Source organism: Myotis lucifugus, unplaced genomic scaffold (assembly GCF_000147115.1).
Source record: "Myotis lucifugus unplaced genomic scaffold, Myoluc2.0 scaffold_134, whole genome shotgun sequence".
Classification (NCBI taxonomy): domain Eukaryota; kingdom Metazoa; phylum Chordata; class Mammalia; order Chiroptera; family Vespertilionidae; genus Myotis; species Myotis lucifugus.
In genome coordinates, this window is record NW_005871182.1 from 265414 (window position 1) to 281588 (window position 16175).

The window sequence follows — 16175 nt, forward strand, 5'->3', positions numbered from 1 at the left end:
GGATTGTAAGGGTGGAGAATTTAGCGCCAAGATCCCAAGGAGAAAGTTTTTTTAATTTTTTAAATATTTTAATTGATTTTTTTACAGAGAGGAAGGAAGAGAGATAGAGAGTTAGAAACATCGATGAGAGAGAAACATCGATCAGCTGCCTCCTGCACACCCCCCACTGGAGATGTGCCCGCAACCAAGGTACATGCCCTTGACCGGAATCGAACCTGGGACCCTTCAGTCCGCAGGCCGACGCTCTATCCACTGAGCCAAACCGGTTTCGGAGAGAAGATCTTAATAGAATATTCATCAGCTTTCCTGGTGGTGCTTTCAGGGTCATGGTCCCCACTGATTGGTTGACGCCAGGGCAGGGGTCATTAGTCAGTGCAGCTGGTCCTGGTGTCAGCCATTCGTCTGATTTTGTTGTTTTTCTGGGCCTGGAGCTGAAACACAACTGAGGCTTAGATGCATATGACGTGGGTCAGAACCTCACTGTCCCGGGGGTTTGGGTCAGAACCTCATTGTCCCGGGGGTTTGGGTCAGAACCTCACTGTCCCGGGGGTTTGGGTCAGAACCTCACTGTCCCGGCGGTTTGGGTCAGAACCTCATTGTCCCGGGGGTTTGGGTCAGAACCTCACTGTCCCGGGGGTTTGGGTCAGAACCTCACTGTCCCGGCGGTTTGGGTCAGAACCTCATTGTCCCGGGGGTTTGGGTCAGAACCTCACTGTCCGGGGGGTTTAATGCTTAAGGACAGCATAGCCTGGAGGAGAAACCTGAGAGGTGGCCTAGACATGGATTATAAAGTCACCTCCGCCAGTGGTCATGTTAGTGACTTTGAGCAAGTCATTAATCTCTCCTGGGCCTAATTTTCCTCATTCGCAAGCTAGAAATGTAAGAACTATTTTTACTTGGTTAGTTGGTGTTTGTCTCTCCTACTACAAATTCTCCTACATGAACGGGCGAGGATAAAGGGTTTTCATTCCATGAGCACCATGCAAATGCTAGTGGGCTGGTAGCTGTCCGGTTTCCTCTTGCTGCAGGCTAAGTCCCAGGCACAGTCTCTCCTTCAGAGTGAGAACAGAGCTGTTTGCTTGATTCAGAGCCCAGATCTGAAAAGTGTGGAAACTGTACGTAGCTCCCATTCCTGGGATCTGAGTCACCCCAGGAGTGGGCCGGAGGGGCTGAGGTCACAGAGCCGAGGTGGTGGCTGTGGGGCGGGGGAGGGAGGCTCAGGTCTGGGGTTGGGAAGCCAGTCACCCGTGGCTCCTGTCTTCACACCCGCCTTCCCAGCCTGTGCTGCCGGCTGCTGTGACTCGCCTCAGCACTTGCTCTTCCTGAGCCTGGGATGCTTTCCTCACCGCCAGCCTGCGTGCTGCCCGCTTTAGGGCCTCTGCGTCAGCGCTTCTTAGCAACGAGGGCCTCCCCTGCTACCCCGCACAGGTAGGCCCCTTCTGCCCCCTGTGTCCTCTTCCTTGCGTCACCGTGTTCTACCATTAACACATCACGTATTTCCCTTGTTTGACTGTTTATAGTCTGTCTCTCCCAGTAGAATGTGCTCTTGGAGGGCAGGCGTTTTGTGTCCTTCATGTTGTACCTTTAGCCCTTGGAATGGTGCCTGGCATATCGTAGATGTTAAATTTATTGGTAATATATATATTTTTGCCCTAACTGGTTTGGCTCAGTGGATAGAGCGTCAGCCTGCGGACTGAAGGGTTCCAGGTTCGATTCCAGTCAAGGGCATGTACCTTGGTTGCGGGCACATCCCCAGTAGAGGGTGTGCAGGAGGCAGCTGATCGATGTTTCTCTCATTGATGTTTCTAATTCTCTATCCCTCTCCCTTCCTCTCTGTAAAAAATCAATAAAATATATTTTAAAAATATGTATATATATTTTTATTGATTTTAGAGAGATAGGGAAAGAGAGAATCACTGATTGGCTCCCTCCTGCATGCCCCCTACTGGGCATTGAGCCTGTAACCCATGCATGTGCCCTCACCGGGAGTCGAACTGAGATCTCCAGGTTCATAGGTTGATGCTCAAACACGAGCCATACTGGCTGGGTGAAATATTTAAAATTTTTTTTTTAAAATATGACTTTGTAGAGCTCCAAGTAGTTGTGAAGTGAAAATTCTCTCTGTATTTGCAGAACGACAAAGGAGAGATGCCCGCTGATGTGGTTCCAGACCCAGTGGAAATGCCGTTGGAAATGGCCGATGCTGCGGCCACTGCCAAGGAAATCAAGCAGATGCTGCTGGACGCGGTGCCCCTGCTGTGCGATGTCTCCAAGCCCGTGCCCCCTAGTTCCGATCGTGCCGCTGGCAAGGCAGTACTGACCTCAGCTGGCCTGAAGTTGGGGGACCGGGTGGTCATTGCAGGACAGAAGGTATAGTAACGAACTACGGTGTCTACAGCTGCGCCCAAGGTCACTGTGCCCGTGGTCTGGGTGCCAAGACTGTGTCCCGTGTGGTCAGTTTTGAGTCTTTGGCAAAAATTCAATATGTAGGTAGGAAGATACTTAATGGAAAATGTGAAACTGAAATGCCCATTTACCATAAAGCATGACTTAAGAATATAAACTATTTGAACTGAGTAATGAAGACATTTTACTTGAATGGGAAACGAGTGACTCATGGAGCTGCTGAGTGAATGGCGGGCAGCCCCCTGCCCTCCTCGGTGATGTTTCCCCCACAGCTACTTCACAGAGACGGGGGCGGGGCCTCACCATTCATGGCGTCTGGCCTTGAGACCCCACAGATAGCGAAATCTCAGATAGAACTGTAACCTGATAATAAAAATGAACGTGGAAAAGAGCACCCACCCCATTGAAGACACCCCAGAGCCCCAGAGTCCTCACGGCATTCACTGTTGCCCTTCTCTTTTTTCATACCCCATTCGGGAGGGACGGCTTTTTGTTTTTGCTTTTTTAGAATGTTGGAGTTTTAGAATTCTTCCCTTCTCCCCCACTCACTCTCGCTTTCCTCTCCTCCATCCATCCATTTGTTCCAGCACCATTTTTTCTTTATTGATTAAGGTATTACATATGTGTCCTTATCCCCCAATTGCTTCTCCACCCCCACTCATGCCCTCACCCCTCTAGTGCCTGTGTCCATTGGGTAGGCTTATATGCATGCATACAAGTCCTTTGGTTTCTCTCTTCCTCTTACCCCCACCCTCCTTTGCCTTCCTTCTGAGGTTTGATGGTCTGATCGATGCTTCTTTGTCTCTGGACCAGCACCATTTTTGAAAAGACTATACTATTCTTTCTCTCGAATTGCCTTTGCTTCTGTGTCAATTGACCGTATATGCGTGGGCATATCTCTGGGTCCTATTTTGCTCCATTGATCTAATGGCTCTCCTTTCTTCAATACTACACTGTCAGATTGCTGTAGCTTTATAGCAAGTCTTGCCATCAGATATTTTTAGATCTTCAATATTTTCTTTTTTTAGTTCCTTTGCCTTTCCATGGACATTTTAGAATCAGCTTATAGACTTTTATAAAAAATCCTGCTGGGATTTCAAATGGAGCTGTGTTAAACATAGACCAGGTTGCGGAGAAGTGACATCTTAAAAATGTCAAGTCTTTCCGTCACAAATACACTATATTTCTCTGTCTAATAGGCCTTTGGTTTATTTAATCAGTTCTGTAGTTTTCAGCATATAGATATTGCACATACTTTGTTAGACTTATACCTAAGCTTTTCATGAGCTTTGCTGTTGTAAATGGTGGTGTTTTGAAATTTTATTTTTCAGTTGGTTATTACTAGCATATAGAAATACAGTTCGTTTTTGTATGACCATGTATCCTGTAACCTTGCTAAATTTACAAGTTCTATTGGCCTATTTTTCTTTGTGGATTCTTTGAGGTAACCTGTGAAAACAATCATGCTGTCTAGGAATAGAGACAGTCTTATTTCTTTCCAATCTGTATGCCTTTTTTATTTCTCACCGATTTCGTCGCCCGGGATGAATAGAAATGGTGAGAGCCAACATCCCTGCCCTATTCCCAGTCTTATGGGGAAAGTACTCAGTCTTTCATTATTAGGTATGAACTTGTTAGCTGTAGATTTTGTGTAGATGCCTTTAGTAAAGGAAGTTGCTATCTATTCCTATTTTGCTGAGAGTTTTTAAAAAAATTAATATTATCATGAAATGATGTTGAAATTGCTACAGCTTTTAAAAAATATATCAAAAGGACAAGTTTGCCTTCACCCTTTCGTCTGTGGACATGATGAATTATATTAATTCTCAAATGTGGAACTAGCCTTTCATTCTCATGATAACCCTCACGTAGTCATGATGCACCATCCTTTCTGTATATTGCTGGCTTTAATGTGCTCTTGTTTTGTGAGGATTCTTGTGTCTGTGTTCCCAAGGGATATTGGTCTATAGTTTTCTTGTAATGTCTTTGGCTGGTTTTGGTATCAAGGTAATTAATGTTGGCTTCATAAACTGAGTTGGGAGCTGGTCCATCTATTTTTATGTTCTAGAAGAGTTTATATAGAACTGATACTATTTTTCCTTAAGTTCTTTGGTAGAATGCACCAGTGAGTCCTCTTGGGTCTGGAAGTTTTGTTGTTGAAGATTTAAAACTACAAATTCAATACAGGTGTGAGCTTTGACAGTTTGTATCTTTTAAGGAACTAGAACATTTCATCCTATTTGTCAAATGTATAGGCATAGAATTATTCATAGTATTTTCTTACTATTCTTTAAATGATTGGGGGAAAAATAATCATGTCCCTCTTTCACTTGAAATGTTTGTAATTTGTGTCTTCTTTTTATCCCCCCTTGGTCTCCAACTGAAAGTTTATTAATCTTATTTATTCTTCAGAAGAACCAGCTTTTGGTTTCATTGATTTTTTCTCTTTTGTTTTTCTGTTCTTAATTACTTCCCTGTATTTTTTCCTTCCTTTGGCTTGCTTTCGGTCTTCACTTTCCAGTTTCTTAAGGTGGAAGTTTATATCATTGATTTGAGACCTTTCCTAATGCAAGCATTTTAATATTATAAATTACCCTCTTAGTACTGCTTTTGCTGCATCCCATATGTTTTGATATGTTGTGTTATTCTCATTCAATTCAAAATATTTTCTAATTTCCCTATGACTTTCTGTCACCATAGAAATTTAAAAGTACATTGTTTAATTTCCAAATATTTGAAGATTTTTCATATATATTTCTGTTAGTGATTTTTGGTTTTGAAGCTCAGTTGTTAGGTGCATATAGATTTAGGACTCATGTCTTCTTGGTGAATTGACTCATTTATCACTACTTACTATCTCTTTTTATCCCTGGTAATTTCCTTGTTCTGAAGTCTACTTTGAGAGAATGTTTTTTTTTTAAACATATAGAGTTACTAGTCATACTCAAAAGTTACTCTAATTTAATTTTCTTTAGGTTGGAACATTAAGATTTTGTGGAACAACTGAATTTGCAAGTGGGCAGTGGGCTGGCATTGAGCTGGATGAACCAGAAGGGAAAAACAACGGAAGTGTTGGGAAAGTCCAGTACTTTAAATGTGCCCCCAAATATGGTAAGGAAGAGCCTATCTGACGTAATGATAATTAAGTTAAATACTCAAATTTTTACTCTTTTATTGTGTGAAAATAAAACTCTCTGTCTCCCTGCCCCCCACTCCCATTGCTTATTAATAACTAAGGGGCTGCTTTTTTCTGCTGAGAGCAGCTCAGGGGCTGGGAGACGTGCTCACAGGAGACCACCCGCCCTCGGACCTCCTGAACTCCTGCTTGTGCTGGTCTCACGACTGCGGGGAGGACTTTGTTATCAAGGAAATACGGAGCCTGGAGGTTGGAAACTTGGCAGATTGGAAAGCAAATGAGGCCAACTTTATTTCCGGACTCCTGAGCTGGGGCATTGCTCTTTCTGAGAAATGATTGTTTAATTCATATTCTCTTTCTCTTGCGCACACACACATGCACACACGCACACACGCACACACGTACCCTTGACACATTGATTTCAATTTGACACTATGTTGTGAATATTTTTCCTTGCCATGAGGTATTCTTCTAGAACATTCATTTCCCTGGCTGCACTGTATTTCATCTTAGAGCCCCATGGGGAGGCAATATGGTGAATTGCTGAGGAGTGTGGGCTTTGGAGTCTGAGTGTGTGGGTGTGAATCAGCTTCTCTACCTACCAGCTGTATGACCCTTTTTCTCTTCTTGTGCCTCAATTTATCTTCTATGAAATGGGGATAACAATACCCCAAGGACTCATATGAGGATTAAACGTGTTGATGAATATATAAAGCACCTAGCATAGTGCTTGATTCCCTGTAAGCACTCAAAACATGTTAGCTACTCGCTAGCTGTTACAAATTGTCCAAATGACCAGTTTCCTTCTGTCATACATTTATGATGGAGCCTCATTTGCTTGGTCCATTATTAATTTTTTTTTGTTCAAAAAATGCTCATTGTGTAAGATTTGAAAAACATAAAAAAGGAAAAAGAAGAAAATCATCTGTATATTTTTTCTGTTTAACTTTGTAACAAAATTTGGATTATATATAGTTATATATTCTGTACTTTTACTTGACAGCCAATATAATTTCCCCAAATTTTTAAATATTGTGATTTTTATGTCTCCATTTTCTTTTTTTTCTAATTTGATGGGTGAAAATTTCTGTCTGAATTTATATTTCTTTGATTGTGGAGAAATAAAACCCTTAAATATTTTATTGTAGTATATGTATTTTGTATGTTATCTTGATAGTTACCAAGAGATATTCATATTATTTGTCCATTAACATTTTGGGATATTAGTGTTGTTGTTTTTTTAAACCATTAAGAGTTTTTAAAAATACAAATACATATTTAGGATATGAAGCCCTTATGTTTCTTACAGATATCTTGTTCAGTTTGTGATTTGCCTTTGAACTTCATTTGCAGTGTTTTTGAACATATAGTTTTATGTAGTTAAAAGGCCTTTGCCTTTAAAACTTCTTACATTGCTTTTAAGCTTAGATAGATCCTCCTAATATAATCATTAGTTATACATTATATGTTTTATTCTTTTGAATGTTTTAATTTTTTAAAACTACATTACTTAAACAATTGGGAATTTATATGGTTAGTTGTGAGAGATTAAGAATTTAATTTTAATTTTCCTCTATTAGCTAATTTTGGCACCTGTCAAGCAGACCAAGGGCAAGATCAAAACCATTAGCAACACACATGGCAGATGTAAATCAGATGCTGGGAAGTGCTTATATTGTAACAGATGCATGTGGGCTCCCCAGATCTCATCAGCCGAAGGAGAGGCATGCTTGATTAGGACAAAGCTGGATCCCCCCAGGAACCTTGCCTCTGTCTTCCTTTACAAACTTGAAGGCAAGTTGGGGGGCAAGAATCATGTGTTGGGTTATGCAAAAGAATGGGAGTAACCTTCCTGCTGAGCCAGCTTGGTGTTCTGAGCCCAGTCAGTTTCCAAAATGGGTTATTATATAGTAGTAAACTAGAAATTGCTTTGGCTCTTGAAATCTATTTTCTCCTCACAATATGCAAGTGTGACCTCGAAATCTTTGGGCACACCTCTTCAGTAACATTGTATACGTTTATATTCCCAGAGATAAAATAATTTTCCCCCCAATTCTTGGCAACACAGAATGTGATCATCATCAAGGGCTAACGTGTGTGTGTGTGTGTGTGTGTGTGTGTGTGTGTGTGTTTGTCAAAGAATAGAATAGAAAGTCAAGGAAAATTGGGAAGGTGGGAGACAGAGCAGAACATTGTGGATAAATCAAAGAAGTAAGAAAATCAAGGCATGGCATTGTACAGTCCATGGGAGGAAAGAGTCAAGATCAGCAGCAAAGTATCACAGTTGACATGTGTTACACTTGTGAGCTAGTACAAAGCACTCACTTTTTGTAGAATCTTGAACATTTCTACAATTTTATTTTAAAACAAGTTGGTTCTAATATATTACATTTTACTCATGATGTCTGGTAGGTTATAAACACTCAATGGAAGTGTATAATATACATATTAGGACTTTATTTTCTTTATAAAAATGTCTTAGCAAGATCATCTTGGTATTTATAGTCCATATCCACTGTGACGTCTATACATGCTTATTGATACTGGATAATTTTTTTGGATAAACTCCGTTTTAAATGGAATTCTGTGCTCCTAGCCATTGCATATAGACACCTCCTCCTTGTGTCTATGCGTGCCTCCTTCCCCAGCACACACTGTATTGTTTATCACTGGCAGGAGCTGAGGGCTAGGCATTTAGGGAAGGTTATATTTTATACTCAAAGGATTTTTTATTTCCCTGTATGTGTAAGGCACTGTAATTCGGTACCATGGGGGAATGCAGAAATGAGTAATATTGAATTTTGTCTTCTAAATCTGTACAGGCTTGAAGAGAGATAAAATGTGGACATAAAAAGCTTTAATGTGGGAAAATATGAGTCTGAAAGGAGGTAGAGATAAAGTGACATAGAAGAGTGGTTTTTATATTATATAGTGCACTATTTGTCAATATCTTAGAAATAATTATAATGGAAAACTGTGACCTTTACTCATTTCTCTTCCCCCTGTAATTTCACTTAACATCTGATTATGTGTCTTGTATGGGATTCTTAAGTTATTGTGTATGTCGTTTGTCTTGACAACTAGGTTGTAAGCTCCTTAAGGCCACGGACTGTGTTTTTTTGTCTGTCACTACAGGACACCTAGTAGGTGCTAAAAACGAACTTAAAGATTTATATTACTAAGCAGTTGTACTGGCTTTGAAATGCTTTTTTAATTGCTTAACACCAAAATTCTACGTTCTCCCTCAGGCATTTTTGCACCCCTTTCAAAGATAAGTAAAGCAAAAGATCGAAGGAAGAATATAATCCACTCTCCTTCTACAAAAGCTGTCCCGCTCACCAGGTCCCAGAAAATTGATGTGGCTCATGTAACGTCGAAAGTAAATACTGGTAGGTCCAACCGGAAAGTTAAATATTTCCTTCCGCATGTTAATTTTATTTGTGGAATGCCTCATATGTAGGTTGTTTCACACCCTTTTTGCTACCTAACTACGAATCTGATAAAACCTGCACCTTAGTGTGCTTTTAGAGCTCAGTCATAGTTTATGATTTTAATTCCTGATGAGTATTTCAGATCTGTTCCTTCCTTTTCTTCCTACTATCTCCATACCCTTACCACCCCCTAATCGAACCTCAAAGCTAGAGTTTATGCCTCTAAAAATCCTTCACAGCTGCTCTATGTTTATCACCTGTTCAGGAGTTTCAGTGACTTGGTTTTTTATCAGAAAACGTCCGACTCCTGGAACTGGCAGCCGGAGCGCATTCTCTGTTTGATGGAGGCTGCCGGCTGCCGGGGTTGAGGATGGTCTGTTGCATCTCCCTGTCTCCCGCGCAGCGTGCAGCACGTTGCTCTCACTCCTCCCCGCGTGCGTGGTCTCCTGCTAGTTCCCCAGGGCAGTCATTTGACTTCTGCCTTTTGAGGCCCCAGCCGTTTTTTACCTCCTTTTTCAGATCCTGTTTCTCCATGAAAACTTCCCCAGTGACCCCAGATCTCTTTGATCTCTTCGTCCCCTAACTTGCCCACACTTTTATCCACGCCACCTGACTGTTCTTTGTTCTTCTGGGTTTTGTCCTCTGACTCCTTTACCTGGGCAGGTCTTTTATTCTGTCAGCAAAATGTGAAGCTTTAAATGGACGGTGAGAGTACTTTGTCTTTTTGTATGCACTGTAGCCCCTAGCACAAGAGTGCGACACATGCTTGCTAACTCATTCATACTCACGCAGAAAAGGCTTTCTGCTGTGATCGAAGGATTCTGTCCAGGAACTTGGTTGGCCTTTCCAACCTGTTGCGTGGGGTTATTTGAATATCCCTGTGTAACACCGCACTCCTAATAGCTGTAGTTTAAAAAAAACACTTCTTGGCATCCAGTAGAAGAAAGCCTCCTACCCCAACAGTGTCTTCCCTATTTGTGCTCTTATAAATCACTTCTGTGTAAATTTTAGGAAAAGCCATTAAGTTTCATTTAAAAGATATTTGTTGACGTTTTAAAGGGTATTGCATTTAAACTTTAAATCAGGGGAGAACAGATGTCTTTACAATATTCAGTCTTTTAATGATGTGCTTGGGATGTCTGTTTAGTTAGGTCCTTCAGAAGTATCTTAATCAGATTTTATAACTTTCTCTACAGATGTCTTATACCTGTTTCGTTAGGTCTATTCCTAGGTCTTCATACTTTTTGAAGCTGTTGTAAATGGAATCCTTTAAGCTGAAACCCTGAAGTTCCAGCAGACAGGGAACGAAAGCTCAAAGAGAAGCCCCTCACTTCTCGTTTGGGAGACAGAACGTGGAGGAAATCCCTTGCTTCTTCCCTGAGTGCTTCCTTCCCCTGTTGGCTCTTCCCCACCCCACCCTGGGCAGCCCTGTGTGGTGCCACAGGCCCCTGACCCCCAAGGGAGAACCCTTGCCTCTGACCAGAGAAACCGGGGTCCCAAGAACATGCCTGGAATCCCCATTAGTTTTCTTTCTTTTTTCCACAGCTTGGCCCCGAGGCAGAATCTGGCTCAGGAGATTGTAGGACAGAGCAGGGGAACTAAAACCTAGACGTTGTATCCAGAATACCAGGAGGGGCGCCCCCTAGGCGCAGGAAAGTGTCAGGGAGACCATGGATGGGAGGGAGCTCAAGAAAGTGACCTGAAAATGCTGGGGTGAAGTCTCGGGCTTACTCCCAAGTTGGATGTGCTCGGATCTGCCTGGCCCCACACTGGTGCTGGGCGGCAGGACGCCTGAGATGGATCGCAAAGAGGCTTTGGCAACTGAACTGACATTGGAACCACAGTCACAGAAGGTGGGGAACTTTCAGCCTGAACCTAATGGTCGGCTCCTGGCCAAAACAAAACAAAACAAAACAGCATCTCCATAGCAGTTAAACAGGACCCAGAGTCCTTTAAATAATATTCACAATCTATAGGCTACAACCCCAAATTGCTCCAAATCTGAACGACCAGGAAAATCTCAATATCTCTCAAGGAAAAGGACGATTAAAAGATGCTGGTCCTGAAATGATACAGATAGAATTTAAAGAACATAATAATAACCAGTGCTCTTAGAATTAAGGGAACACTCCTTAGACAAATGGAAAGTTTCAGTAGAGAAATGAAAATAGAAAAAGAACCAATGATGCATGTGTGCACACATGAATGCGCATGTGTGTGTGCATGCACACACACACACACAGATGAATAGGGGTAATCTGAGATTGGTGTATTGTATCAGTGTCAGTATCATGGTTATCTATAATAATAAAAGCGTAGCCCTAACCAGCTTGACTCAGTGGATAGAGCGTTGGTCTGCAGACTGAAGGGTCCCAGGTTCGATTCTGGTCAAGGGCATGTACGTTGGTTGTGGGTACATCCCCAGTAGGGAGTGTACAGGAGGCAGCTGATCGATGTTTCTCTCTCATCGATGTTTCTAACTCTATCCCTCTCCCCTCCTCTCTATAAAAAATGAATAAAATATATTAAAGAAAAAAAGATCCTATATAATAAAAGGCTAATATACAAATCGACTGAATGGCAGAATGACCAGTCGCTATGATGCACACTGACCACCAGGGGGCAGACGCTCAACACAGGAGCTGCCCCCTGGTGGTCAGCTGGGCTCACAGCTGGTGAGTGTAGCGGTGGTGGTGGGAGCCTCTCCTGCCTCCGCAGCAGTCAGACATCCCCTGAGGGTTCCTGGACTGCTAGAGGGCGCAGGCCGGGCTGGGGGGACCCCCCCCCCCCACCCTGAGTGCATGAATTTCATGCACCGGGCCTCTATTATATTAATAAAAGTGTAATATGCTAATTAGACCGGACATCCTTCCGGAAGACCTTCCAGACGAAGCTGGGGCTGCGAGGGCCGAGCCCCTTGTATGAATTTCGTGCATCAGGCCTCTGGTGTTGTTATAATAAGTTTTGTAAAATGCTACCTTTGGGGGAACCTAGGCAAAGTGTACAAGATCTCCCTGTATTGTTTCTTACCACTGCATGTGAATCTCCGGTTTATCTCAACAAAAAATTCAAATATAAAGAAAGGACCAAACAGATATTTCAGAACTGAAAAATATACTGAAAAATAAATCCACTCTGGGTTGTTTCACAAAGTCTCTTACCCACCTGTCCATTCAGCTCCTGCTGTTGCGGCTCTGGCCTCATTCCTGGCCTGTGTAAGAACTCTACCTGGTCTCTGCTCCAGCCTCTCCTCTCGCTTCCTCCTCAACTTTGCTGTCAGGGTCTCGTCACTCACCTGTAACTGTTCATGCCAGCCCTCCTCCCCAGACCCGTCAGGCTCACTCCTTCCCCAAGGTTCCAGTCCGGAGCCAGCACTGTCCCTTCTAAGATTTTACTCTGACCCAATCTCTCCAGTTTACTTGTCCCCTAGCCCAAACAACTCTTTATTCCAGCCACACTACTCATCCTTGTCTGACTCTGTCTTTAAGACTTTTTTTGGTTCATCCAGAATGCCTACCCCCCAGTTCTTTCTGACCACACCTCCAGTATTCTCTAGAAGAAATCAGGCCCACCCCTCAAGACCCATCTCAACACGCGATCTGGTGGAGGCATTAATTTATCTTTGTAGCCACGATTATTGTCCCCTCCTCCTCTGCTAGCACTTACATCAAAAGTGTCCTATTTTAGTTATTCATCTCCATGTCTTTCTACCTCACCAACAAGAAAAGGTCTCCTGTAGGGCTTAGACCATGTCTTGTTCACGTTTGCGATGCTACAGTGCCAAGCACAGCTCTCCACCCAGAGTGCTTTGTGAGTGAGTGGAACGGAAGTGGGTGTCTGTGGAATTTAAAACTGGTGCAATGGCCTAGGTTTATTATTTACATAATTTGGGTCTGTAGAATTGAAACAGGAGTCTTAATAGGGTAGAGTGTTATTTATAAGCTTTTTTTTAGTGAATTTTTTTGGGGAGTTGGGTGTATTGAGAGTGGGGTAGTCATTTTCAAAATACCAGAGGCAGAGAGCACAGGATATTTTACTACCTGACTCTCACTTACATGAGCAATTACTCATAAAATTTGTTTTTACCTGAAGTTTGCTATCTAAATAGAGAATCTGCTATAATGAATTTGCATGCACACACCTGTGAAATGATGTAAATCGTTTGCAAGTCCTAGCAAGTGTGCAACTGTCCCATCTCAGCCGCGTCTGTTTGCTTTACCTGCCTGCCTTGTGCATGCATATCATGCAGTTCAGCAGCTGTGCTGTAAATGCTTTCTGTCATTTAGATTCCTTAATGGAGTGCTAAACAGGTTTAAAATACACTTTAGTGATATTTGGGGAAACGGGTTTTCAGGTGGGCTAGGAATGCGTTCTTTTCTCTTCCCTTTAAATAATGAATTACTGGCCCCTCTGTCTGTGGATTTATTATCCAGCATGTTTTCAGAAGTGGATAAGATTTAGGTAGGAGGGCCTTCTGTACTGAAAAAGAAAGTACATTTTTATGTGTAACGATAAACAAAATTCTTTCTTGCTGAGCGTGTTCCGTGCTGTGTTCTAGGGTTAATGCCATCAAAAAGAGACGGTGCTTCAGAATCAACGCTTTCGCTGCCTGCTGGTGAGGAACTGAAAACCGCGACGGAGAAAGATGGTAACACACTTCATAATTCTGTCCTCACAGTTACATTTCATGATGGCACTTTAAGATAATATAATGACATAACTTCTCTGGGGCTAAATTTTAAAGTTTTTCAGGGGAAAATCAGTATAGTAAAAATTTATCCTTGAAAAATCGCCTAAGCAGCTCTTGCTCAAGTATGTATATGTTTTATATAAAATCCTGTACTGTGATTCTTGTGTACTTACATTAGAGAACTATACTGAGAGCAGAAGGACATTACACAGTGTAAATGGCTTGATGAAGAGATTTAAAGTTGCCTTTAGCTTTCAAATCATCAGGTGAATAGAGCATGAATGGAAAATTCAGAAGTATTCCTGCTTGCCTTCAGGTTAACTCAAAACATTTAAATATTAAACTTTGTTACCTTAAAACATACTAGCAGTGTTGTTTGCATAATAAGATGGGATTCTACTGTCCCATCTAAAGTGAGAAGTGAAGGGAGTGGTGGTTGGGATAGGTAGTCAGCTGAAGTCTACGGAGGTGATGATGTTGTCTTGTATAAGACTGTCATCATACAGTGTGTTTCCTTAAAATAAGTTGCTTGAGTTATAAGGTCTTTTATGTATCAGCTGTCTTGGCATGAAACCAGGCGTGTAATTCAGCACCAGGTAATCCACAATTGGGGAAGCTAAGGGGCGAGCTTCAGGAGGATTTACCTGGAGAAGTGTCTCATTGGCTCACTTCCTGTGCTCGCCCTTTGCTATATTCCTTTCCTTTCCCAGTTTCAGCTCACCTGCCTGGCTCCATCAGCAGCTTGTCCTCTGCGTCTTCCTTGGAGCACAAGCAGAGCCACCCCAGGAAACTGCACGCCCGGGGCAGTGGCAAGCCGACCTCGAGCAAAAGCCCCTCTGCGCCATCCAGGGCCAGCGCTGGTATCTATGGCTTTTTCAACCAGGCTTTCTTGGTGGTTTTTATCTTGGTCTGTTTGTAAGTAGATTTGCTCTTTTTAAATGTGTAGAAGGAACCCTTGACTTCAATCAGATTGAACTACTTGCACCCTCCCCTGTCCCCCACGGCCCTGCCTCCCTCCCCTTCGTAAGCGTGCTCGACCTCTCAGCCTCTTGCCTAGCGTTCTGCTCACGCCATCCACCCGTCGGGTTGACTTCCCTTCCCCATGTGTCTGAGGCCTCCCACCCTTCAAGGTTCATTATAGAACTAGACGACACATCCTCAGATAATTGGAAATGTATGGTTTGCTATCTTCCTTATCTCTTCTCCAACATAAACCAAATAATAACTAACATGTACTGTATACTTATTATTTCGGGTACTATTCTAGGCACTTTATGTACCTTATTTTATGTCATTCTCAAAATAAACCGATGGAGTAGGTACCGTTGTTATCATCCTCATTTTATGAATGAGGAAACGGAGGCTTAGGGAGGGAGGTAAGTCATGGCCGTGTGTAAGTGGCTCCCCCGGGCTTCACCCTCAGGTCTGTCTGCTGCTTTCTCTGCTGCTGTTTAGTCCATCTCTGTCCCAGGTATCAGCTCTTCCCCACGCCTCAGGGTCCCCAGACCCCTCCTGGCAGCCGGTAGTGAGCTGAACCCTTCCTCTCAGTACCAGCGAGTCTACCGCTGCTGCAGTGTGGGCGACCTCACTGTGCTGTCGGCTCAGACGGGGCCTGTGCCAGTCTCTTCATGCTGCTGCTCCCTATAGGACTCGGCATTTTCATGTAATTTGATGCTAGAGCTCTCACCCTCAGAATTTTGTTTCTCACATCATGCATATTGGCTTCTGCACATGCTTTTGTGTCATCTTCACATTTTAAACGCATGCTTTCTCTAGTTTTACCCACTATTTAAAACTCTGTAGGAAGGGTCAGAGGCTCTCCTACAGGTTGGCCATGATAACCTGTTCTGATGTGATTTTAACTTGCTGCGAACCCTGCCAGCATCTATGCAACCTGAACCTGAGGATTTCTGGTCATAGGGTCCAGGTGTGCCACCTGCCTCCTGTGAACACCATGTCTTAGTTAATTTCTGAGTTTTCATAATTCTTATGAAAAACATGCTGTAGACTGTGAAGTGCTATAGGGATATTAGTTATTTGAGGGCCTAGGACTGTTTAGCATTGCCCTTTATCCAGGCCTTCCTCCTCCTCCTCCCTTGGTTTATTTGTTGCCATAGTTTCTCCCCTTTCACAGGGTGACTTGCCCCCCACCCCGCGCCCTCTGCGGGGCTCTCTAGGCCTCCCAGTTAACAGCTGTTCCGTCTGGTTGTGGGGGTGGGAGAAGCCGCCAGGCCCACCTCTTCTCTGTAATAACTGGACAGCTCTCTAGGCAGTATTCTCCAGGACTGCTGATGTTCAACAGGCACTTCAGGGTTTAGGTCTGAGTCAAGGTGAGGGGTTTTGTTTCCAATAAGGAAATCAGATGGGGTCATTGGAACCTTATAGCAATTTCACCTCAAATCACATTCCTGTGTGTGTCATTTACACTGAGTCCCAGTGAACAACTCTAATTGTAGGATTTTACAATTGGCCAGTGACAGCCCATGGCCAAATCCAACCTGCCACCAAATAT

The 16175-nt window shown here is 43.0% G+C and overlaps 1 protein-coding gene across 2 annotated transcripts in view; it reads left to right on the forward strand.

Moving 5' to 3' along the window:
* The window catches only part of CLIP4 (CAP-Gly domain containing linker protein family member 4), a 51591-nt gene that overhangs the window by 19456 nt on the left and 15960 nt on the right, over positions 1-16175 (forward strand). For both annotated transcript variants that reach the window (XM_014460558.2, XM_014460557.2), the window contains 5 exons: positions 2134-2370; positions 5382-5517; positions 8791-8931; positions 13532-13621; positions 14374-14523. In XM_014460558.2, coding sequence (XP_014316044.1) covers positions 2134-2370; positions 5382-5517; positions 8791-8931; positions 13532-13621; positions 14374-14523 — 754 coding nt within the window. The remainder of the gene's footprint in view (positions 1-2133; positions 2371-5381; positions 5518-8790; positions 8932-13531; positions 13622-14373; positions 14524-16175) is intronic.